At 45.2% G+C, this 27300-nt stretch overlaps 1 protein-coding gene and 1 long non-coding RNA gene across 20 annotated transcripts in view; one reads left to right on the top strand and one right to left on the bottom strand.

Moving 5' to 3' along the window:
• PATJ (PATJ crumbs cell polarity complex component) overlaps positions 1-27300 on the top strand; it is a 424482-nt gene that overhangs the window by 396175 nt on the left and 1007 nt on the right. For 11 of the 19 annotated variants that reach the window (XM_015141019.3, XM_077954918.1, XM_028833013.2 and 8 more), the window contains 3 exons: positions 14149-14255; positions 19487-19610; positions 25413-27288. In XM_015141019.3, the coding sequence (XP_014996505.3) occupies positions 14149-14255; positions 19487-19610; positions 25413-25559 (378 nt within the window). In that variant the 3' untranslated portion in view covers positions 25560-27288. Of the gene's footprint in view, positions 1-14148; positions 14256-19486; positions 19611-25412; positions 27289-27300 lie in introns of those variants that run through there. The other 8 variants (XM_077954993.1, XM_077954991.1, XM_077954975.1 and 5 more) reach the window with 4 other exon arrangements.
• On the bottom strand, positions 7427-12286 carry LOC144333071 (uncharacterized). Its single transcript, XR_013401421.1, has 2 exons — positions 12087-12286; positions 7427-8099 (listed from the first exon to the last, which is right to left on the bottom strand). It is a non-coding gene; the product is annotated as an uncharacterized LOC144333071 (long non-coding RNA).

Here is a 27300-nt window from a genome sequence, read left to right as displayed (position 1 = left end):
CGCCCAGAGCAGATACCTCATCAGTGCTGCTCACATGGAATTGCTGAGTCATTCCAATCAAGCTGAAGGACATGAACTAATAGGGAACAAATCAGCACAGTTACCAATTTAGTCCAGAAAAATTCAAGTAGGGGAGGAAGATGGATGGCTTACCCAGGGTTGGGAATGGAAAAGGTGTGTCATTGAGGGTGCAGAGCAGGCATGTCGTGGCCTGTGTGAGCATCATTAAAGGAATGATCTGTGATTAGGTCTTTACCTTAGTTGCATAATAAAATCACTGATTTTAATACCTGTTCCTAGGCCCCACCCCAGAGATTCAGATATAATTTTTCTGGGATATGGCATGGACATCAGAGGATTTTAAAATTTCTTGGTTGATTCTAACATGCAGCCAGGGGTAAGAAAAGTAGTCTACAAGGTTTGCAAATAAAAAGTCAACTAATGCTTAAGCCAGGTGCGGTGGCTCACGCCTGTAATCCCAGCACTTTGGGAGGCTGAGGTAGGTAGATCGCTTCAGGTCAGGAGTTCAAGACCAGCCTGGCCAAGGTGGTGAAACCCCCTCTCTACTAAAAATACAAAAATAGGCTTATTTTTTCCCAGCTGCTCAGGAGGCTGAGGCAGGAGAATCGCTTGAACTTGGGAGGCAGAGGTTGCAGTGAGCTGAGATCGTGCACTGCGCTCCATCCTGGGCGACAGAACGAGACTCTGTCTCAAAAAAAAAAAAAAAAAAATCCAAATTAATGCCATGAAGACAGTGATAAACTGCAGGAAAAGGACAAAGACCTAAGGTTTGAAAGTTGAAGACCTAGCCCAAGTTAGGTAGGAGAGGTAGGCTGTGGTGTCAGAAAGTTGTGAGTTTGAATCCTTTTACTAAAGTCTAACCTATTCCTCTAAAACAGGGACTGTGGAGCTCCTTTCTTAACAAGGTTGCTCTGAGGATTAAATGAGGTGAGATGTAATGTGTCTAATAAATACAGTATGTTGCAAATGGTAAATACTAAGTGGCATCTTATTACTTTCATTGTAATAACATAGGCTTGAAGTTAGAGGATACTAAAATTCCTTTATAAAATCCTGAAAGTGGAGTGGTTTTCCAGGTGGCATTTGAGGTGTGTGCCACTAGGTGGCGATGTGGCTGGAAGTCAGTTTGCCCTTTTCGAATTTTACTCCAAATGCTTCACGCTTCAGACCTAAGATTTTTTTTTTTTTTTTTTTTTTTAAGACGGAGTTTCGCGCTTGTCAGACTGGAATGCAATGGTGCGATCTCGGCTCACTGCAACCTCTGCCTCCTGGGTTCAAGCGATTCTCCTGCCTCAGCCTCCTGAGTAGCTGGGTGTGGTGCATGCCGCCACACCCGGCTAATTTTGTGTTTTTAGGAGAGGTGGGGTTTCTCCATGTTGGTCAGGCTGGTCTTGAACTCCTGACCTCAAGTGATCCACCCACCTCAGCCTCCCAAAGGCTGGGATTACAGGTGTGAGCCACCACACCCGGCCCGATCTTTAGGTTTTTAACAGACACATAAAAATCAATATATTCTGGTGTCACTAAAATCAGGGTCACTAGATTCTAGACAAAAACTTTAAGCAGCTGTGCTTTCTATTTCAGTAAGTTATACCAAAGGCCAGGCATGGGATTTTCTTGTGTGTGTGTGTTTTCTGTAATGTGTCCCCATCTTAAGATGCCAACTTTCTCAGGGATCACCTTAACTTTACAGCTTTCCTGTTTGTTTTCAACATGTGTGCACCCATAGGTTGAGGGTCCATCTGCGTACTGTAAGTGCTAAGGATTTTTATGTTTTGCTTGTGTGTGTGTGTGTGTGTGTGTGTGTGTGTGTGTGTATGTGGTGTGTGTTTTTTTTTTTTTTTTGAGACAGGGTCTCACTTTGTCCCCCAGGCTGGAGTGCAGTGGCGCAATCATGGCTGATAGCAGCCTTGATCTGCCAGGCCTCCCACCTCGGCTTCCCAAAGTGCTAGGATTACAGGCATGAGCCACCACACCCAGCCAGTGCTAAATTTCACATTTGGTACTGAAAGATTTGGGTCCTAAATAAGTCTAAGGGCTAATTTTTTTTTTCTGGAACCTTTAGGAAAGTTCTAAGCAAGGAGCTCAAGCTTTTATGCATTGTAATATGTTCCTTATCTGGAAATTATTGTGACTTCTCAATTCTCCAAAACATAATACCTAAACCTGTTTTTAAAGAAAGGTACTCAACCTAGGTCCATGCAGTGAAGACTTCTACTTTATTATTCATTTAGAAAGCTTAATAAATATACAATATTTCACTGTAGAACATACAGTTGTAATGAAGTTTAATGTTCCTTTTACCCTAAGTTATTAAATGCAACATGGAGGCAAAGCACAAGAGAGTACATGAGAATAAATATCTTCTTAAAGGAAAACAGTGGGGAAGGTGGCACAAATTAAGGAAATTCACATCAAAGGGAGAACTCTGTTGAAGAAACAGTGAGGCAGAAACCATTGGCAGAAGGAAATATGGAATGAGTTGTGAGTGCCGTTGGAGGGGGGAACACAGAGGGAGTGGGGACAGCAGCCTGAGGGGGAAATGCCTCCGGAGGGGGGAACACAGAGTGATGGGGGACAGCAACCTGAGGGGGGAATGCCTCCAGCGGGGGGAACACAGAGTGAGGGGGGACAGCAGCCTGAGGGGGAAATGCCTCCGGAGGGGGGAACACAGAGTGAGGGGGGACAGCAGCCTGAGGGGGAAATGCCTCCGGAGGGGGGAACACAGAGTGAGGGGGGACAGCGGACTGAGGGGGAAATGCCTCCGGAGGGGGGAACACAGAGTGAGGGGGGACAGCGGACTGAGGGGGAAATGCCTCCGGAGAGGGGAACACAGAGTGAGGGGGGACAGCGGCCTGAGGGGGAAATGCCTCTGGAGGAGGGAACACAGAATAAATGAGGATAGCAGTTTGAGAGGGGAACACAGATTGAGAGGGAAGCAGGCTTGTCGGTTCTTCCACAAATGCAGATGTCTCTGACTGTTCCTTAGGCACAGAGGACAAGGCTGCGGCCTCCCCATCCTCTGGCGGGAGGATTTCTTCCTGCTGCTTCTTCAGGCCAGTGGCCTCCCTCGCCTCAGGTGGGGGGATCTTCTCCTTCTCTTCCTCCCGGTCCATAGTCTCCTCCTCAGGTGGGGGAATTTTCTCCACCTCTTCCTTCAGGTCCACAGTCTCCTCTTCCTCGGATGAGATTTTTCTCTACCTCTTTCTTCAGGTCTGTGGCCTCCCCCTCTTTGGGTTGGGAGAGTTCCTTCTCTTCCTTCAGATCAGGGGTCTCCTCCACCTCAGGTCGGCAATTACTAAATATTTGATAATAAGAGTTGGGGAGGATGAGGGGAAACCAAGTAGTTCATTAAATGCCTAGTGAGACTTTAAGTGAACACAACCATTTGGCAACTTAGGAAGTTCTCACTTTAATGGTAATGCATACCCATCACCAGCAATTCCAGATCCAGTTACCTGCCTTAAACAACCACTCAAGATGTCTACAGCAGCACTGTCCCTAACAAGAAGGAGCATAAGTTTTCTGTTTATTTATTTGTTTGTTTGTTTGTTTGAGACGGAGTCTCACTCTGTCACCCAGGCTGGAGTGCAGTGGCGCAATCTCAGTTCACTGCAACCTCCACCTCCTGGGTTCAAACGATTCTCCTGCCTTAGCCTCCTGAGTAGCTAGGATTACAGGAATCTGCCACCACGCCCAGTTAATTTTTTGTTTTTCTTTTTTGTATTTTTAGTAGGGAATGGGTTTTACCATGTTGGCCAGGCTCGTCTTGAACTCCTTACCTCAAGCGATCCACCCGCCTTGGCCTCCCAAAGTGCTAAGATTACAGATGTGAGCCACTGCACCCAGCCAAGAAGCAGCATAAGTTTAAAGGACCTGCAGGCATAAATTTAACCCACCTCCCCCGTGTTGGGGGGCCAGGGCACCAGCCACATTTCCAGGCCTCTGGGTCCAGCGGGACATGAGAGAAAAGTTTACTGATCTGAGTAATGCAAAATGCAGCACCACAGCTGCAGATCTTAGGACCGGCGCTGGCCCCACCCAGGTGAAAGGACTCCGCATACTACAGCTCTGAAGCACATTCAGGCTACAGAGACCTTAATGCCTATTGTCCAGTTAAGGACCTCACAGTCCCTGTGCCTTCCCCAGAAAGAATCCCTTTCCTTCCTGTCTCCTCTCTCCACTCTGACCTGCATATGTTCACATCTGCCTCCCATACTAGATGCTACTGGCTGCAAGCTCACTGGAGGGCAGGCAACTTGTACTCCCCCTGGGTTTCCTCTGCCCCCATCTCTATTCTCGGAACCTTTCGCAGAAGTTTACACCCAGGAGTGTAAGATTTACTTTTAAAAAAGAGCAAACTGGCCAGGCGCTGTGGCTCACACCTGTAATCCCAGTACTTTGGGGAGGCCGAGGCACGGATCACCTGAGGTCAGGAGTTCAAGACCAGCCTGGCCAAGATGGTGAAACCCCCGTCTCTACTAAAAATACGAAAATTAGCCGGGCATGGTGGCGGGCGCCTGTAGTCCCAGCTACTTCGGTGACTGAGGCAGAGAATTGCTTGAATCCGGGAGGCAGAGGCTGCAGTGAGCCGAGATCACACCACTGCACTCCAGCCTGGACAACACAGTGAGACTCCATCTCAAAAAAAAAAAAGAGCAAACTTCACATTATCCTCTTTGCCTTCCCCAAAGCATACAAACATCTCCCAGCCTTACCTCCGTGTTGTTCAGTCAGTCCCTGATGTTGATGGTAGAAGAGCTCTCCAGTGGCGGGGCTGAGCCAGCTCACAGACCATATCTCAAAGTTGAACTTATATGAACTCAAAGCTGAACACACCCTTTGGAGATCAGATTATCCCCTTTCACAAGTCAAAGCACCAGGAAGGTTTAACTCTGCTGCCTATCAAGTTACTTGTCAATCATCTCTTAAGACAGAAGGGCTTGATGGGGATTTCTTAGAGCTGTAAAGTCTAAAGTCATTCTTTTTTTTTTTTTTTTTTGAGACAGGGTTTCACTCTGTTGCCCAGGCTGGAATCCAGTGGCACAATCATGGCTCGTGTAGCCTCAACCTCCCGGGCTCGGGTGATCATCCCATCTCAGCCTCCCGGGTAGCTGGGGCTACAGTCATGCACCACCATGCCCAGCTAATTTTTGTATGTTTTGTAGAGTCAGCGTCTCACCATGTTGCTCAGGGTGGTCTCGAACTCCTGGGCTCATGTGATCTGCCTGCCTGGGCCTCCCAAAGTGTTAGGATTACAGGCATGAGCCACCTTGCTCAGCCTAAAGTCATTCTTAAGGTGACATATGTGTGCTCTCCTTATCTTCCTGCAAAAGACCAAGCTGTCAGTGAAATTCCTTCACATTTCTCATTCAGCCCCTTGGATTCCACTTCTACAAAATAGGCAGAAGCCTGGACGACCCCAAGTGTCCTGGGTGGGTCTCTAAGATTCAGTATTATCAGTTTTTTTCATTTCAGGGTGAAGGAGTGAGCAAAAGGACTTCAGGTTTTAGAAGGATGTGAGTTTTTCCATAAGACGATGCTATAGAAGTGTTTTTCTACTTTGCAGCTAGACTTTTTAAAAATTGATTTTTGGCCAAGCACAGTGGCTCACGCCAGTAATCCCAGCACTTTGGGAGGCTGAGGCAGGCGGATTACTTGAGGTCAGGAGTTTGAGACCAGCCTGGCCAACATGGTGAAACCCGGTCTCTACTAAAAATGCAAAAATTAGCTGGGCGTGGCGGCACGTGACTGTAATCCCAGCTACTGGGGAGGCTGAGGCACGAGAATCGCTTGAACCTGGGAGGCAGAGGTTGCAGTAAGGTGCATGAGGTCATGTCACTGCACTCCAGCCTAGGCAACAGAGCGAGACACCATCTCAAAAACAAAAAAAAATTGATTTTTACCCAAATAAAACTATGACTTTGGTTTTACCATTTGTATGGCAGATTTCATGGACTCTTGAAAGGATCATCTCTTTCTAAAAGGCAATGAGCTGGCCTCAGTGGCTCACGCCTGTATTCCCAGCTACAAAGAAGGCTGAAGTGGGAGGATCACTTGAACCTAGGAGTTAAAGGCTGCAGTGAGCTATGATTGCACCACTGCACTCCACCCTGGGTGACAGAGCAAGACCCCATCTCTAAAAATAAAAAAAAAGCTAGAGAGCTCTCTTCCTAGAAAGCTAGGAAGGTTTCTAGGAAGTGGGGGTGAGGTAGTGGGTGTGTTATGCCTCCCACACCTCAGGCTGTCTCCTTGCAGTACCTTGGATAGTGAAGTACCCCCTGGTGTCAAGCGCATGCCATCATGATTGTCTGCTCTATTTGCATCTTCTTGTCCCACTGTCCCTCTGCCCCTCCCCTTCCCATGCTCCAAAAATGGCCTATAAACTCTGTTGCCACACACAAGGTGATGTGCCTCACACCACAGACAATTCTAGATTTGGATTTAAATCCTGGCTTTACCCCTTATCACCTGTGTGACTTAGCCTCCCTTCTTCAGGTTCCTCATCTGTAATATGGGACTAATAGCAGCACCTGCCTCTCTAGGGACTCAGAAGGATGCTTAAAGACATACATAATGCAGCAGCACCACGGCTGAATGTAAAATGAGCATAGCCGGGCGTGGTGGCTCACGCCTGTAATCCCAGCACTTTGGGAGGCTGAGATGGCCAGATCACTTGAGGCCAGGAGTTCAAGACCAGCCTGGGCAACATGGTAAACCCCATCTGTACTAAAAATACAAAAATTGGCCAGGCGTGGTGGCATGCACCTGTAATCCCAGCTACTCCAGAGGCTGAGGCACAAGAATTGCTTGAACCTGGGAGGTGGAGGTTACAGTGAGGTGAGATTGTGCCACTGCACTCCAGCCTGGGCAACAGAGTGAGACTCTGTCTCAAAAATAAACAAATACGATGACTCATGCCTGTAATCCCAGCACTTTGGGAGGCTAAGGGAGGTGGATCGCCTGAGGTCAGGAGTTTGAGACCAGGCTAGCCAACATGGTGAAGCCTACTAAAAATACAAGCCTACTAAAAATACAAAAAAGTAGTGTCTCTACTAAAAATACAAAAAAATTAGCTGGGCGTGGTGACACACACCTGTAATACCAGCTACTTGGGAGGCTGAGGCAAGAGAATTGCTTGAACCCTGGAGGCAGAGGTTTCAGTGAGCCGAGATCGTGCCATTGCACTGCAGTCTGGGCAACAGAGCAAGACTCTGTCTCAAAAATAATTAATTAAATAAACAAATTAAAATAAAATGAGCATAAAGTAAGTACTCATTTTATATTCAGCCGTGGTGATGCTGCGTTATATTGAACAAATGAGCAAGTAAAGGAAGGAGCAGACTGCTGTCACATCTTAGCATTTGACGATACCTTAGAAAAAACACTATTTTAGTGACTTTCTTCCTCAGCCACATATGGAGTCTGTTTCATGGTCAGCTGTCAACAGTACACGCGTAACTTCCCACAAAGCATAGGCCTCCCCTCCACTGCATCCTGAATTGGTTAATTTCAAGCCTCTATCTGAATGCTTGCTTCACTGAGGTGCTCATGTCCTAGCAAACTGTGCCATTCCATTCCATAACTGCCTTAATTGTTACTTTTTTTTTTCTCCTTTAAGAACCCAATACCTATCTCCTTATAACCTCCATCAGTCTCACCCTGCTCTGTGGAAATTCAGAAAATTGAATCCCATAATCCCTATTCCTTATGACAGTTTTAGGTTCATTCATTCACTCCACAATTATTAAGCAATTGTTATGTGCTAGACACATTAGCATTGTGCCGAGGAGAAGCAGTCGTGATCCTCATGGATCCTGTGATTGGGTGGGAAAGACAGTCAACATGCACATAGATACTAATCACCATAATTTGTGAGAAATACTTGGAGAGTGCTATGGAGAGGAAAACAGGAGAAATTAAACACGGATGGTCAAAGCAGGCTTGTAGAAGGGAAGTGACGGCCGGGCGCGGTGGCTCAAGCCTGTAATCCCAGCACTTTGGGAGGCCGAGACGGGCGGATCACGAGGTCAGGAGATCGAGACCATCCTGGCTAACGCAGTGAAACCCCGTCTCTACTAAAAAATACAAAAAACTAGCCGGGCGAGGTGGCGGGCGCCTGTAGTCCCAGCTACTCGGGAGGCTGAGGCAGGAGAATGGCGTGAACCCGGGAGATGGAGCTTGCAGTGAGCCGAGATCCGGCCACTGCACTCCAGCCTGGGCGACAGAGCGAGACTCCGTCTCCAGAAAAAAAAAAAAAAAAAAAAAAGAAGGGAAGTGACATTTAAGCTGATGCCAGGCACGCTGGTTTGGGGGATGGGGGGAATTCCCTGCCCGCAGAGGGAACTGTGGAATGTGGGGTGGAGTGGAGAGAGACATGGGATTAGAGGAGTAGGCTATGGAGGGAACTTTATATGCATAATTAGAGAGTCTGAATTTTATTCCAAGTCCAAAGGGAAACCACTACAAGGTTTTAAGCAGGGGAGTGCCGATACCCATTTTATATTTGAAAAGGTAATTGGCTACCGTGTGGGCGTGAGGTGAGACAAAGGTGAATGGGGATTCCAGTAACAGGCACTTGATGATGGACTGAATTAGGATGGTCACCTGTAGATGGAAAGTAAACAGTTTTGAGAAGGATTTTGGAGGTAGAATCCAGGGGACTTGATGGATTACATACGGCAAGCAGGAGTGGAGAGCTCAGACATTCAGAGAGCAATCAGCTATGTGGCTGGCATCCTAGCATCCTTTCCAGTTAGATAGGCACCAGCCAGCACACTAGTATTTTCACTACTTCACCTAGTAGATTTCTAACTGGGAAGCTGGAGGTGCCATTTACTAAAATGAGGAAAACTAGAAGAAAAGTGAATTGAAGGAAATGAATTGTTGGATCAAAAGTTTGGGTATTGTGTTAATTTTGATGCGTCTCTGAGATATTAAAATGCAGATGTCAAGTTGGCAATTGGATATCACAGACTAAGCTGGGATTTTTTTATTTATTTATTTATTTTTTGAGACAGAGTCTTGCTCTGTCATCCAGGCTGAAGTGCCATGGCGTGATCTCAGCTCACTGCAACCTATGCCTCCTGGGTTCAAGCAGCTCTCCTGCCTCAGCCTCCCAAGTAGCTGGGATTACAGGCACCCGCCACCACACCCAGCTGATTTTTTTTATTTTTAGTAGAGACCAGGTTTCACCACGTTGGCCAGGCTGGTCTTGAACTCTTTACCTCAGGTGATCCAGCCCGCTCTGCCTCCCAAAGTGCTGGGATTACAGGCGTGAGCCACCACGCCTGGCCTAAGCTGGGATTGTGAGCACGTTGTTGGAATGTAAAGCTATGGGAATGTACCTGCTGTCACTTGAGCCTGAGTGTGCAAGGGGACAATGGGCCCAGGACTGCATCATAAGAGATGAATGGAAGAAGAGCAAAGAGATGGAGAAACAGGCCCCCACAGAAGGAAAGCCAGAAGAATGTGGGTCATGGAAGTTTGGGTAGGAGATGGGGATGGAAACTGGAGAGGGGTAGGTTTATAAAGATGGTAGACTCCAAAAGTAGGGAGGATAAAAGAGTTCATGGACAAGTTAACCCTTCCAGTACACTTGCTGTGGAAGAGAGCAGAACTTGGGGGCAGGGAGAAATCTGTCGTTTCCTCCTTTAATCTTTCATCCTAAATATTTCCCAATTCATTCCGTCATTCTTCATACACTGGTATTTCCAGAAGATTCTGTAACTTGGACGTAGCACTGTTTTCCCCAGAATAGGATGCTTCACCCAAAATGTGTTCTGGGGCAGGCCTGTTGCCTTTCTTTTTCTGCTCTACTTAAGAGATGAAGCTTAATTTAGCAGTTTAGGCAGCCGTGCCCTCTGTTGGCCTTTTCTGAAACTGCAATCAAGTCAAGCTTTGCAGTGCTGGCAGGCCAAGTTCCCTCTGTATTTGTGCAGTGAGAATTATAACCTAGAAGCAGGGGTAACAAGGAGCTCTTGAGAAAGTATCTCTGGTAACTAGTTGAGGTGGAAGACAACTCCAGGATAAGGCGGCAAAGCAGACTTTTATGATTCCCATTTAATAGATGAGGAAGCTGAAACTCAGATCCGGCATTGATAAGTGGCTGACACTGAACTCCGGAACTCCATCCTGAGTCCTGTTGTGGACTCCCAGAGCTATACTGTATTTCTTCTAAATGCTTTAGAATGTTATTTGCAAAAAAAAAAAGAAAATTATTTGGAGAATGCAAATATAAAGTGAGTGTTTAAATGCCATTATTCTACTATACGTTGATTTTTGTGTGCGTTTGTGGGTTTCTTTGGTTATTTTTATTATTTTCTTTTTTGAGACAGAGTTTTACTCTGGAATGTGGTGATATGATCTCTGCTCATTGCAACCTCTGCCTTCCGAGTAGCTGGGACTCCAGGCGTGTGCCACCACACCGGCTAATGTTTTTTGTATTTTTAGTAGAGACAGAGTTTTGTCATGTTACCCAGGCTGGTCTGGAACTCCTGAGCTCGAGTGATCCGCCCACCTCGGCTTCCAAAAGTGCTGGGATTACAGGTGCAAGCCACAGTACACAGCCTATTCTACTATACCTTTGTTCAGGACTATCTAAGAGGCAAATCTCAGGGAGTCAGAGATATTCATCCATTCTTTCATTCACCAGTTATTTACTGAGCACCTGCTCTGTGCTAGGCACTCTTCTATGTGATGGGGAATACAGGAGTGAACAAAGCAGACAAACTTCCTGCCCTCACATTCTAATATGAAGCGATAGACAATAAATAAGATAAACAAGGTAAGATGTATGCAGTTCATTAGATAGTGATGGTGGTAAGAAGGAAACAGGCCAGGTGGGGTGGCTCACACCTGTAATCCTCCCTACTTTTGGAGCCAAGGTGGGAGGATTACTTGAGCCCAGGAGTTTAAGACCAGCCTGAGCAACACAGTGAGACACTGTTGCTACAAAAACTAAAAAGTTAGCTGGGCATGGTGGTGCATGCCGGTAGTCCAGCTACTTGGAGGATGAGGTGGGAGGATCTCTTGAGCCCAGGAGGTCGAGGCTGCAGTGAGCTGAGATCATACCACTGGACTCCAGCCTGGGCGACAGCGAGTCCCTGTCTCAAAAAATAAAAGGCCAGGCGTGGTGGCTCATGCCTGTAATCTCAGCACTTTGTGAGGCCAAGACGGGCAGATCACTTGAGGTCAGGACTTCAAGACCAGCCTAGCCAACATGGTGAAACCCCGTCTCTACTAAAAATACAAAAAAATTAGCCAGGCATGGTGGCCTGTGCCTATAATCCCAGCTACTTGGGAGGCTGAGGCACGAGAATTGCTTGAACTCGGGAGGCAGAGGCTACAGTGAGCCAAGATCGTGCCACTGCACTCCAGCCTGGGTGACAGAGTGAGACTCTGTCTCAAAAATAAAAAAAATAAATAAATACATGAAATAAATAAATATTTAGAAGGAACCAGGAAGCAGGGAAGGGGAACATGAAACATGGAGCTGGGATGTTGGCGTGGAAAGGTTAGTTACAGTGACCAGGGAAGGTGGCTCAAAGGCCTAAGAGTAGGGAAGAAGCCAGCCACACAGATGCCAAATACAGAACGTGCCAGGCAGAAGGCACAGCGGTTCAAGTGCTGAGGTGGGGATGTGTCTGGCACGTGAGAGAAACAGCGAGGAGGCCGGCACAAAGGGCAGAGAGAATACCGAGGAGAATGTTAGGGGAGACGCAGAGATGTCACAGGGCACATCACTGCAGATGACCCTAGAGGTCATAAGAGGGACTTCAGTGGTGGTCCAAGAGAGTCGGCTTTCTTTGGACAGTTTTAAGCAAAATATTGGAATAATCTGCTCCATTGTAACAGAAACATCCTAGCCGCTATGGATGGAGGGGCTGAAGCGAGGAGACCAGTGAGAAGGCTAGAAATGGTTTCATAGAAAAACCAAGAGAATTTTGCCGGCCATGGTGGCTCACGCCTGTAATCCCTGCACTTTGGGAGGCTGAGGCGGGCGGATCACCTCAGGTCAGAAGTTCGAGACCAGTCTGACCAACATGAAGAAACCCTGTCTCTACTAAAATACAAAACAATTAACTGTGCGTGGTGGTGCATGCCTGTAATCCCAGCTACCGGGAGGCTGAGGCAAGAGAATCGCTTGAACCCAGGAGGCAGAGGTTGTGGTGAGCCGAGATCGCGCCATTGCACTCCAGCCTGGGCAACAAGAGTGAAACTCCGTCTCAAAAAAATAAAAATAATAAAAAAATTTTAAAGAAAGAAAAACCAATAGAATTTCATGAGGATGGAATGTGGGTTGTGAGAGACAGAGATGAGCCAAGGATGACACCATCCTTGAAACTGGAAACATCAAGTTGCAGTTGCCCAAGATGAAGAAGGCTCCAGGAGCAAAGGTTGCAGGGAGCAAAGGCTCCATTTTAGACATGTTAGCTTTGAGATTCCTGGAGATGTCCCATAGATATCTATGGACCCAGTGACAACTAGATCCATATATCCAGTCACCAACTGGATATATGGATCTGGTGTTAGGTAAGCATTGGAGCTAGAGATACAGATTCAGGGATTATCATCACTTAAATGGTATTTACATTCATGAGATGGATGGAATGGGATATGGGATGGGATGGAATGGGAGACAATGGGATGGGATAATATGTTTAATGGAAAAGATAAGAAGCTCAAGGACTAAGCCCTGTGGCCCTCAGTTAGAGGTTTGAATGATAGAAGGAATGGCCAGAAGTGGTGGAAAATAAACTAATGAATTGTGGTGTCATGGAAGCCAAACGAAGAAATGAAGAAAATAGTTTAAGGCTGCGCACAGGGGCACATACTTATAATACCAACACTTTGGGATACCAAGGTGGGCAGATCACTTGAGCTCAGATGTGGGAGACCAGCCTGAGCAACATGGCAAAAACTCCATCTCTACAAATACAAAAAAATTAGCCAGGGCCGGGCGTGGTGGCCCACGCCTATAATCCCAGCACTTTGGGAGGCCAAGGTGGGCGGATCACCTGAGGTCAGGAGTTTGAGACCAGCCTGGCCAACATGGTGAAACCCCGTCTCTACTAAAAATATAAAAATTAGGCCAGGCATGGTGGCTCACACCTGTAATCCCAGCACTTTGGGAGGCCAAGGCAGGTGGATCATGAGGTCAAGAGATGGAGACGATCCTGGCCAACATGGTGAAACCCCATCTCTACTAAAAATACAGAAATTAGCCAGGCATGGTGGCGTGTGCCTGTAGTCCCAGCTACTCGGGAGGTTGAGGCGGAGAATCGTTTGAATCCAGGAGGCGGAGGTTATAGTGAGCCAAGATCGTGCCACTGCACTCCAGCCTGGTGACAGAGCGAGACTCCGTCTCAAAAAAAAAAAATTAGTCAGGCATGGTGGCGGGTGTCTGTAATCCCAGTTAGGAGGCTCAGTCAGGAGAATCACTTGAACCTGGGAGGCAGAGTTTGCAGTGAGCCAAGATCGCACCACTGCACTCCAGCCCGGGTGACAAGAGTGAAACTCTATCTCAAAAAAAAAAAAAAATTAGCCGGGCCTGGTGGTGCATGCCTGTGGTCCCAGCTACGTGGGAGGCTGAGGTGGGACGATCACTTGAGCCTGGGAAGTCAAGGCTACAGTAAGTTGAAATCATATCACTGCACTCCAGCCTGAGCAACAGAGTGAGACCCTGTCTTAAAAAAAAAAAAAGTCTGCTTTGGGAGGCCGAGGCGGGCGGATCACAAGGTCAGGAGATCGAGACCACGGTGAAACCCCGTCTCTACTAAAAATACAAAAAATTAGCCGGGCGCAGTGGCGGGCGCCTGTAGTCCCAGCTACTCAGGAGGCTGAGGCAGGAGAATGGCGTAAACCCAGGAGGCGGAGCTTGCAGTGAGCCGAGATCGCGCCACTGCACTCCAGCCTGGGCGACAGAGCGAGACTCCATCTCAAAAAACAAAACAAAAAAAAAAACAGAAAAAAAAAAAAGTCTGAAAGAGAGAATAGTCCATTGTGTCAAATGGTCCAGATAAGTTGGATAAGATCAGGATTGAGAACTGACCCTTGGATATAGCATGGTTTCTCTAATTCTCCCCTTCCTTATAATAAAATACCTTGTTTTCACTTTTTCCCCAGGTTGTAGCAGATACCAACATAAGTGCCATAGCAGCTCAGCTTGAAAACATGTCTACAGGCTACCACCTTGGTTCACCCACTGCTGAACACCATCGAGAAGACACAGAGTGAGTATTTCAGATGCAGAGGGCCTATTATGCATGTGGGCAAAGCTCAGAAGAACTTTTCCAGATACTCAAGTGCACTCTAAAGGAGAGGAGGCCAAAGCACCCATGACTTTTTCTAAATTCTAGGGAATCCTTATTTCTCACAAAGCTTAATTTCACCATATGAGTTCTTGAAAGACCACTGTTGCAGGGCCTGTGCACATGCTGCACCTGGTCACTTTGACACAGTGCCTATGCCTGCTTCCCTAAGAAACCACGGATGTATAGCCCAAGTGCACCCTGCTTTATTGTGCAAGGAGCCATGTTTCCCGAACTTCTAGGCTAAAATCTTGTTCTGAGATGAAATCTTGTTGTTATACTTGCTGACATGTTTCATTAAAACCAGTCATTGCAGTTAAAGTCATTCATTAAAGCAGGGTTTCTCAAACTAGAATGTGCATAAGAGTAATCTAAGGGGCGGGCACAGTGGCTCATGCCTGTAATGCCTGCATTTTGGGAAGCCGAGGCAGGTGGATCACCTGAGGTCAAGAGTTCGAGACCAGCCTGGCCAACATGTGAAACCCTGTCTCTATTAAAAATATAAAAAATTAGCCAGGCGTAGTAGCAGGTGCCTGTAATCCCAGCTACTCAGGAGGCTGAGGCAGGAGAATTGCTTGAACCCAGGAGGCAGAGGCTGCAGTGAGCCAAGACTGCACCACTGAACTCCAGCCTGGGCAATAAGAGGAAAACTCCATCTCAAAAAAAAAAAAAAAAGAGTAATCTAGGTAGCATGTTTAAAGATGCTAATTCCCAGGCCACATCCCAAAATTCTGACTAGGTGGTCTATGGTGGATTCCAGAAACCTGATGTTAACAAGTTTCCCAGAGTGATTCTGCTACAGGTGGGCAAAGGATCTACACTTTGAGAAATGCTGCCTAAAGCTATTCCTCGCAGGTACCAGCAGTGCCTGGTCACTAGTAGGTGCTTAATAAATGTTTGTTGACAGATCTGGATGGTTCATTTGAAGGATCTCATGGTCATAGCCCATCCAACTTTTTCCTCGTAGTTCCCCACCTAAATGACATCTTTGAGTTTATTTTTCTTGAGGAAAGAATATTAAATTAAGCTCATTCTACCTTTTTCTCATTATAAAAGTAATACATGCCTGCCATAAAAATACAACAAAACATAGAAATATAACATTTTTCAAATTATGGTGGCCTTTTCCTTAAAAAAAAAAAAAAAAAAAAAAAAAGGACCTTTATAGGAAGTACAGTGTACCTTTAGCATCCTTTGATGTGTCTGTGGAAACACAGAGATCCCCTTGTAATCTTAATTCCTTTGCTATAATTCCATGGCCTCTGGCAGGCTGGGAACAACAAGCTTAAAGGAATTTTAAAATCACTCAGAACAAACATTGGGATTTTGTTTTTTTTTTTTTTTTTTAACTAGTCTTCTATATGAAAGTAAATTTAAACTAATTGGTTGAAAATGTTATGATAGGCCGGGCGCGGTGGCTCAAGCCTGTAATCCCAGCACTTTGGGAGGCCGAGACGGGCGGATCACGAGGTCAGGAGATCGAGACCATCCTGGCTAACCCGGTGAAACCCCGTCTCTACTAAAAAATACAAAAAACTAGCCGGGCGAGGTGGCGGGCACCTGTAGTCCCAGCTACTCGGGAGGCTGAGGCAGGAGAATGGCGTGAACCCGGGAGGCGGAGCTTGCAGTGAGCTGAGATCTGGCCACTGCACTCCAGCCTGGGTGACAGAGCGAAACTCCGTCTCAAAAAAAAAAAAAAAAAAGAAAATGTTATGATATTGTGAGATCAATGGAGGCAAATTCCATCTGATGTTGCCAGTTGAGGAGTAGAGCCACACTCCTCCCTCTTCCCCTGAAAACACGTCCCTGAGTATAAATAGGCACAATTATAAAGGTCTTTAATGATTTGGGGCCACAGGAGGTAGCTCTAAAACAATGGCTTTGGGCATCTAGGTTCCCATTCCAGTATCTTTGGAAATGGGGGCTGTGTTTGAAAGAAGAAACATGAATCGAATTTGTATCCGGCCAGTGAGCTGTTACTGAGAGTGCCTGTAAGGCCACGAAGTGGGGAAAAGTAGAGCCTTATTCATAACGTCGTAATCATTCAGCTATAGGGGACAATTCATCAGTATCTCAACAGATATTTATTGAGCACCATTCTAAGGCCAGACACTTAGATACAAGTGCTAGGTCCTGAGGATGCAAACTTAGAAATGTAAGTAAAGATACTGCCCCAGTCCCCAAAGAGCTGCCAGAGAAGTGGAAGAACAGACCCATAAATCCATGGTTATAAAAGATAACTATAGGAGAGCTAAATTCATTGAGAGAGGGTCCTGTGAAACCATGGATATAGGGCATAACTCAATGAAGGAGTGTAGTTGGAGAAGCTAATGCTTAAGCTTAAGAGAACTGGAGCCTGCCTGGAGCCAGGCATAGTGGTGCATGCTTGTAGTCCCAGCTACTCAAGAGGCTGAGGCGGGAGGATCACTTGAACCCAGGAGTCTGAGGCTGCAATGGGCTGCGATTGTTCCACTGTACTCCAGCCTAGGAGACAGAACAAGACCCTGTCTCAAAAAAAAGAAAAATATTTGGAATAAGCAGGTGGCATTCAAAATAGTTAAGTGTGGTGGCTCACTCCTGTAATCCCAGCACTTTGAGAGGCCAAGGCGTGGGCAACATAGTCAGAATCCGTGTTTATAAAAATATGTAAAGACAAACAGAACAGTTAAAAACAGTTAACAAGGCCGGGCGTGGTGGCTCACGCCTGTAATCCCAGCACTTTGGGACGCCAAGGCAGACAGATCACCTGAGGTCAGGAGTTCAAGACCAGCCTAACCAACATGGAGAAACCCCATCTCTACTAAAAATACGAAATTAGCCAGGCATGGTGGCTCATGCCTGTAATCCCAGCTACTTGGGAGGCTGAGGCAGGAGAATCACTTGAACCCAGGAGGTGGAGGTCGCGGTGAGCTGAGATCATGCCATTGCACTCCAGCCTGGGCAACAAGAGCGGAACTCCATCTCAAAAAACAAAAACAAACAAACAAAAAATCAGTTAACAATTTATATAGCATAGATCATCAGCAGTAACTATGGATGTCTGCTGTAAACAACCAGTAAGTACATCAACAAACAACTGGTAACAATGTGAACCAGCTGAAAACCCTTTAATAAACCCAGCGAAATTGAAGAGGAAGAATATTCTAGTCAAATAGAACAATATATTCAAAGATCGCTTGTGTCCCCATTTTGCAAATTTCTCTAAGTACATGAATGGCTGAGTTTATATGAGATGACTTTGCCTCTCAGACATGCATGTTGCCACAAAACAAAGGATGCTGCCAGTACACAAATGTGAATTACCTATCATAAATAAGACAGGGTCTGGGTTTCTGCCTTTTGAGCAATAGCATTTGGGAATAAGAAATTGGCATCACCTAAGCTTTCATTAAGATTAAATTACTGGGAACCCACATAGGTAATTTAATTTTTAGCCATGTTGTTTCTGAGAGAGAAGACTTCCACACTGGATGAAGCTTTGAAAAGCTAAATTTTACACTTGAAACAGATTTTCTTTCTCCATTTTGCTTCACCTTGGTTTCTCTCTTCTCTCCTGGATTTCAGTTCTCATTTACACAGTCATGATCCTGAGTTTCTGACAAGCACCACACATGGTGCTGGGAAGGCTCAGATGACTAAGACAAAGAGGTCATAGTCTGGTAGAGGAAATGGATGGCAAAGTAATTACAATATGATATAGTCAGTGCCAAAATGGAAATTTGGACTCAGTGCAGGGGAAGCACAGAAAAGGATGTGGAGGCCAGGCACGGTGGCTCACGCCTGTAATCCCAGCACTTTGGGAGGCCGAGGCAGGTGGATCACCTGAGGTCAGGAGTTCGAGACCAGCCTGGCCAACATGGTGAAACCTCGTCTCTATAAAAATACAAAAATTAGCCGGATGTGGTGGCAGACGCCTGTAATCCCAGCTACTCGGGAGGCTGAGACTAGGAGAATTGATTGAACCTGGGAGGCGGAGGTTGCTGTGAGCCGAGACCGCACCACTGCACTCCAGCCTGGGTGACAGAACGAGACTCTGTCTCAAAAAAAGAAAAAAAGGATGTGGAACCCATCCTCCCAAGAGAGGCAGGAGAACCTCACATTAGAAGTGAGTTTGAGGAATGAGTTCCTGCCTTAGGTGGAAGTGGCCAGGGCATTCAGGCAGAAAAGGAACAGCAGTCTGGGTGCGGCAGCTCACACCTGCAATCCCAGCACTTTGTGAGGCGTCAGATGGATCACCTGAGGTCAGGAGTTCGAGACCAGCCTGGCCAACGTGGCGAAACCTCGTCTCTACTAAAAATACAAAACTTAACTGGGCATGGTAGCACACCCGTGTAATCCCAGCTACTCAGGAGGCCGAGGCAGGAGGATCGCTTGAACCTGGGAGGTGGAGGTTGCAGTGAGCCAAGATTGTGCCACTACACTCCAGCCTGGGCGACAGAGCAAGACTGTCTCAAAAGAAAAAAAAAGATAAAAGAAAAGGAGCAGCAGTTTCCTGAATTGCAGGCTGCTGCTGCCTATTACGGACAAGAGTTCACTTGAAGTCTCCCACCACACTAGGAGATATGCTGCCTCTCTTTCCATGCACATGCTTCAAGGATGTGATGACAGCTTCCTTCAGCTGTCAGCCGTAAGTTTAAAAGTTAAAAACTGGCTGGGTGCAATGGCTCATGCCTGTAATCCCAGCACTTTGGGAGGTCGAGGCAGGCAGATCATTTGAGGTCAGGAGTTCGGGACCAGCCTGGCCAACATGGTGAAACCCCATCTCTACTAAAAATACAAAAATTAGCCAGGCATGGCACGCACCCATAGTCCCAGCTCCATCTCAAAAAAATAAATAAATGAAAAGAGTTAAAAACTAAGCATATAGAAGAGTGCTTTGATAATTTCAGCATCATGACTTTATCTTTAATTAGAAATCAGTGAGTTTTATGGAAGAGAAACCTCTAAAACATCAAGAATATAGGTGATTAATTGGCATGACGTGAGAAGTTTTAAAATAACTTTCTAGATTGCTTTCTGAGAGTTTGATTTGATAAACCAAACTTCATAGTTTTGCAGTATGAAAGTCTCTCTCAAATCTGTATTCTTCCAATAAAATGAAATTCCCTCTCGATATCTATTCTGGAATTAAACAGCATGCATTGTGTTTTCAGAACACCTCCACCTAAGATTATTACTTTGGAGAAAGGCTCTGCAGGATTGGGGTTTAGTATTGTAGGGGGTTATGGAAGTCCCCATGGAGACCTGCCAATTTATGTCAAGACTGTATTTGCAAAGGTATATTTTCTTTTTTAATGTACTTTTTTAAAAAAATTAAACCTAGGTGAGATTTTTTTTTAAGTGCTTTGCTTAGCTTTACTTTGGGTTAAACCTGGATGTGTGCATGTATGCTTATTTCATTTGAATCTTATAGGAAATTCTCACACCAGAATAGTGAAAGAAGAGTTCTTTTACAATGGCGGAGCCACAAGAAGTGCAGTTTTCTTTGGACTCTATTACGGAAGCAGATGCTCACAGATTTTTAGAGTGTCTTCTTTCAGCAACACAGCATAAGGAGCAGTGCCACTCTTTAGAAGGTGTCCTTGGAAATATTGTTCTGAACTAGAAAAAAGATTTGGCCTTCTTCTTGAAAATAATAGGCACTGGGGGCTGAGGCAGAAAGGTTTGTGCTGTGCAAGCCTCGAATCAGTGCATTCTGCATTCTTTTTCTTTTTTTTGAGATGGAGTTTTGCTCTTGTCACCGAGGCTGGAGTGCAGTGGCATGGTCTCAGCTCACTGCAACCTCCGCCTCCCCGGGTTCAAGCAATTCTCTTGCCTCAGTAGCTAGGACTCCAGGCGCACGCCACCACATCTGACTAATTGTTGTTTTTGGTAGAGATGGGGTTTCGCCACGTTGCCCAGGCTGATTTCAAACTACTGAGCTCAGGCGATCCACCCACCTCGGCCATCCAAAGTGCTGGTAGGTGTGTGTCACTGTGCCCAGCCTGAGTAATTATTTTTAACTTCATTGTAATTTTTTTAATTGGAATTTAATTTTTAAATAAATTTTGAATATCTCTGAGAAGTATTTCAAATTGATATTACAATTTTTTTTCTTCTTTGGTTTTATCACAGTCATTTGTTTATGAACAGATCTTGTTGAACTGCTTTAGTTTCCTAAAGAAATAAAGGTCTTCAAGGCTGGGCATAGTGGCTCACGTCTATAATCCCAGCACTTTGGGAGCCTGAGGTGGGCGGATCACCTGAGTTCAAGACCAGCCTGGTCAACATGGTGAAACCCTTCTCTACTAAAAAACACAAAAATTAGCCTGGTGGTACACACCTGTGATCCCAGCTACTTGGAAGGCTGAGACATGAAAATCCCTTGATTCTGGGAGGCAGTGGTTGCCATGAACCCAGATGGCACCACTACACTCCAGCCTGGGCAACAGAGTGAGACTCCATCTCAAAAAAAAAAAAAAAAAAGACAGAGAGAGAGATAAAGGTCTTCGAAAGGAGGAATAAGAAGGAATCTGTCTCTTTCTAGAAAGCTATACTATACATTAAATTCAAGCTTGCTTTTACCTGTGCAGATCTTAGATCTTATCACCTGTTAATTGGGCCCATTGAACTGCCATAAAACCCTTAAGTCATTTGGTATTTGCTTTTGGGCCACATTGAGCAGCTGCACATTTACCCACTTCCTGCGTCTTGCGAGAGTGCCTATTAGGGCACGGTATTCCCAAACACAACCTGTTAAACTGGTTATAGGCAAAAGTGGAGAGGAAAGGCAGCACAGAAACATTCTGGGTAGCAGAATGCTTATCCCCAAGGTAGATAAACCATCAACTGACCATCCTTCTCCTATGACACATTTAATACCATAAGTTGTTGGGATAATTATTCTTTGGAGGGCATTATTATACTTTGCTTTTGAAATAGCCAGCTATGTAGATAAGGACAGTGGGAAGGCTGCATAATTAGCCCCCATGTTTTAACACGTTCTGCTGGCCTGCTGTTGCTTCCACAAAGCCCCTCCAGAATGTTTGCAATCACCTGTTCACTTCATGGTAACTGGATACAGACACAACATGGGGTCAGCTTCTAAGGCCTTTTGACCTGGATCCAGAGCTCAGCAGGCTGCCCCAGCTGTCTACACTTTCAATAGATTGGTAGGCTGGGACCCAGACACGTTTTGACAGGACACCAGAACATGCAGCTGGGAGCCAGACACCCTGACATGGCACCAGAACATACAGCTAAGAGTAAAATGCCTGTGCATTGCTGGTGAATTTTTAAAAGAACCCAGCAGCATCCACACAGTGGGACAAGAGTAGTGGGAATAAAGAATGGACTGCGGCTCACACAGAATGCCCTCTTCAAAGGCCCCACTGAAAGAGCTCCTTTAGGAAGCACCCATGGAAGTAGAAACATCGTAAGGAATAGATATTGAATATCCTTCGTGTATTTCATTACTTACAGAATGGCACACCTAAAAATGAAAAGCTCTGAATTAAAAAAAATAAAAGGACAAATTTCTAAGCCATATCCCGTGGCCCACTTAGCGCAGTGAGTCTTACTAAAAGAATATTCCAGGCCAGGCACGGTGGCTCACACCTGTAATCCCAGCACTTTGGGAGGCCGAGGCGGGCAGATCACGAGATCAAGAGATCAACACCATCCTGGCTAACACAGTGAAACCCTGTCTCTACTAAAAATATAAAAAAATTAGCCGAGCGTGGTGGTGGTCACCTGTAGTCCCAGCTACTCTGGAGGCTGAGGCAGGAGAATGGCATGAACCCGGGAGGCGGAGCTTGCAATGAGCCAAGATCACGCCACTGCACTCCAGCCTGGGCGACAGAGCGAGACTCTGTTTCAAAAAAAAAAAAAGAATATTCCAGTAGGGCAGGACATGGTGGCTCACACCTGTAATCCCAGCACTTTGAGAGGCTGAGGCAGGAGAATAACTTGAGTCCAGGAGTTCAAGATCAGCCTGGACAACAACAAAAATAAGGTGGGGACAACCCCATCTCTAAAATGAAAAAGATTTTTTAAAAAACTCCAATGTAGGCCAGGCATGATGGCTCACGCCTATAATCCCCAGCACTTTGGGAGGCTGAGGCAGGCAGATCACTTGAGGTCAGGAGTTCAGAACCGGCCTGGCCAACATGGTGAAATCTTCTCTCTACTAAAAATACAAAAATTAGCCATTCGTAGTGACAGGCACCTGTAATCCCAGCTACTCGGGAGGCTGAGGCACGAGAATCACTTGAACCTGGGAGGTGGAGGTTGCAGTGAGCTGAGATCCCACCACTGCTCTCCAGCCTGAGCAACAGAGTGAGACTCAGTCTCAAAAAAAAAAAAATCTAAGCCAGCCTTAGGTCTTAGTCCCTTCAGCAGCCAAATTTTACCCTAAGCCAAATAAGAGATTGACCCAAAGACTTCCGCAACTCTAAAAATGTACGGAGCAGTTTTTCAGAGCCTATGAAATCTGAACCATGAACTTGGTTGTCACCAGTGTTTTATGTTATTTACCACCATGTTGAGTAAATGCCATGTGTCATACATTTAATCCTTAGAACAGGCCACAAGGTAGATAGTAGATGCCCATTTTACGGCATCTGAGAAGACTAAGTGACCAACTCGGGACAAATAGCAAGTGAGTAAAGAGGCACAATTACAAAGTAGGTAGAGGTTTTCAAGCCATGTATTTATTTCGTTTTTACCTTTTCCCCTGTAGTCCACAAATGCCACATTGGTAAAGCAGGAGAATAGATACACATCAGTAAGTGCTCATCAACCAACCACTGCAACACCAGAGACAGTCCAAATCCTAGAAAGTTAAAAAATCATCCTGGCTGGGCACGGGCTCATGCCTGTAATCCCAGCACTCTGGGAGGCTGAGGCGGGTGGATCACCTGAGGTCAAGAGTTCGAGACCAGCCTGGCCAACATGGTGAAACTCTCTCCTAAAAATACAAAAATTACCCAGGCCTGATGGCAGATGCCTGTAATCCCAACTACTCGGGAGACTGAGGCAGGAGAATTGCTTGAACCCGGGAGGTAGAGGTTGCAATGAAGCAAGATCGCACCATTGCACTCCAGCCTGGGTGACAAGAGTGAAACTCCTTCTCAAAAAAATTTAAAAATTCTTTTTTTGCATTACTAAAAAAGATAAAGAGCTTAACATAGTTTTTAAAAAACTAATTTACACAGATATCTGAGATTTACTGAAGCCCTTAAATCTTAGCATGTAAAATTTAATGAAATCAACTTTGCTTGTAATTCTGATTTTATCCAGTAAAATTACTTGTTTAATTTTGTCTTCAGTACAGTTGACCCATTACTTTCTTAAAAGATTTGAGTGAAGTTGCAAGTTTTGGGTTTTTTGTTGTTTTTTGTTTTTTGAGTCAGAGTTTCGCTCTTTTTGCCCAGGCTGAGTGCAATGGGGCTATCTCAGCTCACTGCAGCCTCCACCTCCCAGGTTCAAGTGATTCTCCAGCCTCAGCCTCCCAAGTAGCTGGGATTACAGGTGTGCGCCATCACACCCAGCTAATTTTTTTATTTTTAGTAGAGACAGGATTTCACCATGTTGGCCAGTCTGGTCTCGAACTCCTGATTTCAGGTGATCCTCCTGCCTTGGCCACCCAAAGTGCTGGGATTACAGGCATGAGCCACTGTGGCTGGCCAGTTGCAAGTTATTAATACTTAATTTTGATATTTTGCCCACAGTATATACCTGATTTCGAATACTTTTTTTTCTTTTTTTTTGAGACAGTGCTCACTCTGTCACCCAGTCTGGAGTGCAGTGGCACTATCTCAGCTCACTCCAACCTCTGCAGGTTCAAGTGATCCTCCTGCTCAGCCTCCCAAGTAGCTGGGATCATAGTCATAAGCTACCACGGCCGGCTAATTTTTTGTAGAGGCAGAGTTTCACCATGTTGCCCAGGCTGGTCTCAAACTCCTGAGCTCAAGCAATCCTCTCACCTGAGATTCCCAAAGTGCTGGGATTACAGACGTGAGCCACTGCACCCAGCGGGTTTTGAATATTCTTTATTGCACATTCATTTAGAAATTCCACCATTCTCATGGTTTAGAAAACCTGTCTGATTCCCAGCATCTCAGGACCTCCAAGCTGCACACGGACACAGGTCTCAGGAGCGCTGGTGCCTCCTAGCTCGGCTTCTGATTGAGTCGGTCAACAGCCAAGTGCCTGTAGGCTTTGGTTGCCCCCTGAAGTTTGACCTCGTTTAGAGGATTCTTGTGGCACTGACTTTTCAAGGGACTTAAACAGTTACCCCCTACAGATGGTGAAACCTCCTGTAAATCATTTTTTAGGTCTTTTCTTCCCTTACCAGTCCAAAATGTTTCTAGTAATATCGTGGCATTTTTAGATATGCAGCTTTAGAGTGAAAAAACCCCGAAGTTTCACTGGCTTTGTGCCGTTTTGAGGAGCCATGCATGACTGAGTATATAATAAAAGTAGTCATTTAGAAACCTATTTAGATGATCAAAGATAAAGTGGAAGGTTTTGAATATGATATTACAAAATTTTAGAGATGCTACACTTGTACATATTTATATATAGATAACAGCTTTATTGAGATATCATTCACTTACCATATAATCCACCCATTTAAAGACTACACTTATTTTTGACAGATCACAGTGCTGATAGCTTAATAATGCAATGGGAACTCTGTATAATGGTGGTATTATAAGACTAACACCAGATTCAATTCTATCTGCCTTTTTTTGTATATTACATTTCCATGAATAAGAGGTGATATGACATCCAATTCCATTTATACTAAATAGTGAAATAAGGTTCTACTTGTATTAAAAGAAGTGTATCAGTACATTTCGACTAGTATGTTATTTAGATTATCCATAATTGTAGTTACTATTCAACCATTATTATTCAAACAACGTATCTTACATTTTTCCTCATTTAAAACACTACCTAGAAAAAAACTTTAATTGGTAGTTTTTAAAGTTCCTCTTTTAATATGCACACCAGACAGAAGTTAGAGTTTTTAATATGAATGTTATATGAACTGTGCTTTAGCCTGGATTAAACTGGAATGTTTCTTGTTTGTAGGGAGCCGCTGCAGATGACGGCCGATTAAAACGAGGGGATCAGATTTTAGCTGTTAATGGCGAGAGCCTGGAAGGTGTTACTCACGAGCAAGCGGTCGCCATTCTCAAACACCAGAGAGGGACTGTAACCTTAACTGTGCTGTCGTGAGCCTCGGGCCTGGTCACAAGATAGATGTTGTTGTTTAGAATATCCACAGGCAGATGAAGTTCTGAGTGGGTATGAAAAGCACCCTCAACTAAAATGCACCTTCATTCTTATTTCTTGTCCTCTCTGCTCAGGAGAAATGGCTGAGGTTTCATGTGAATTTCCCAAATCAATAATCATCTCCTAATGTTTCCCAGTTCCTGTCACCTGTTGGTGAGGTTGATTTCTAAAACTGAAATGAGTCTGTTTTGCATTTAATTTCAGTGTTCTGATTTCTTTTTTTTTTTTTTTTTTTGAGACTGAGTCTCTGTCGCCCAGACTGGAGTGCAGTGGCGCCATCTTGGCTCACTGCAACCTCTGCCTCCCAGGTTGGAGCAATTCTCCTGCCTCAGCCTCCCGAGTAGCTGAGATTACAAGCATGCATCACCATGCAGGGCTTATTTTTGTATTTTTAGTAGATACAGAGTTTCCCCATATGGGCCAGGCTGGTCTTGAACTCCTGACCTCAGGTGATCTGCCTGCCTTGGCCTCCCAAAGTGCTGGGATTCCAGGTGTGAGCCACCGCGCCCAGCCCAATATTCTGATTTTAACCAATTGGTTCTGATTATATTTGCCAAACCTGGAGTTAACCTCTCTTTCCTTATGCTCTTCTCTCCCTATCCCCTACTCATACCGAGGCTTAACAGCAACCTCAGATCTCACCCAATGGACAGAAACAAATGTTAAGCAACTTATCATCTCACTCATGATTTACTTATGCTAATTGTCTCTTCAAGCAAGCAAGAAAACATCAGCAGTGTAATTAATTTACCAGTGATCCCCGAGATGAAATACCAGATTCTCCTATGGGAAATTACTGTGCACTCTTCTGTATGACTTATAGTCAAATAAGTCTCAAATTCATTTCTCTGGATAGATCTTTATATGCTAGTCATTGGTGATTTTGATGAGTCAATTTACAGACTGTAATCTTAAAAATTCTGAAAGACTAATTGTTTTCTGCGCCATCTAAATGCATACCACTGAGCAACTGAACCTTATTCTCAACAGGAACAACTAGCATACATGTTCTGAATTCTAACAATGCTAAATTACATTCAAATCCAGGAAGATCACCTGGAATTAATGGCATTTCGGTAGGCAGGCATCATTCCCACCCCTCGGTCTTAGGAAAAGGAGGTAGAAGCCCCAGAACCACACTGCAGAGATAAGCAAGTTTTGTCTCAAGTCAAACAAGGTCTGGGTGGCCTTGGCCTTGTACAAAGTAGGGAGACATATTTGATTATCTTTCCCTTCACCTCCATAGCAGTCAGTCCAGCAGCACAGACTGCAGGAACCTAAATGGAGCAACATACTTAGCTGCAAAGTGAGCAAATGAATTGAGCCTAGGAATCTGTGATGAAAATGCATGGCTGAAGTTTCCTGATCTCCAAGGAGACTCCCATTTGCTGAAGTTTTGCATGCTAAGAAAGCAGCTACAGCAGAAAATACAAGAATACTTTTAAGTCGATTATTGGCAATCTTACTCATATATTAGCAAGAAAAAGGGAGAGATGCTTACTGGTGGATGCTATAGAGTCCTCTGTTTTTAAAAGTACCATGGCCAGGTACAGTGACTCACGCCTGTAATCCCAGCACTTTGGGAAGCCAAGGCAGGTGGATCATGAGGTCAGGAGTTTGAGACCAGCCAGGCCAACATGGTGAAACCCTGTCTGTACTAAAAATACAAAAATTAGCCGGGTGT

This window comes from Macaca mulatta, chromosome 1 (genome assembly GCF_049350105.2).
Source record: "Macaca mulatta isolate MMU2019108-1 chromosome 1, T2T-MMU8v2.0, whole genome shotgun sequence".
NCBI lineage: Eukaryota > Metazoa > Chordata > Mammalia > Primates > Cercopithecidae > Macaca > Macaca mulatta.
The sequence above is the reverse complement of the archived record's forward strand: the minus strand, read 5'-3'. Positions and strand labels throughout refer to the sequence as shown.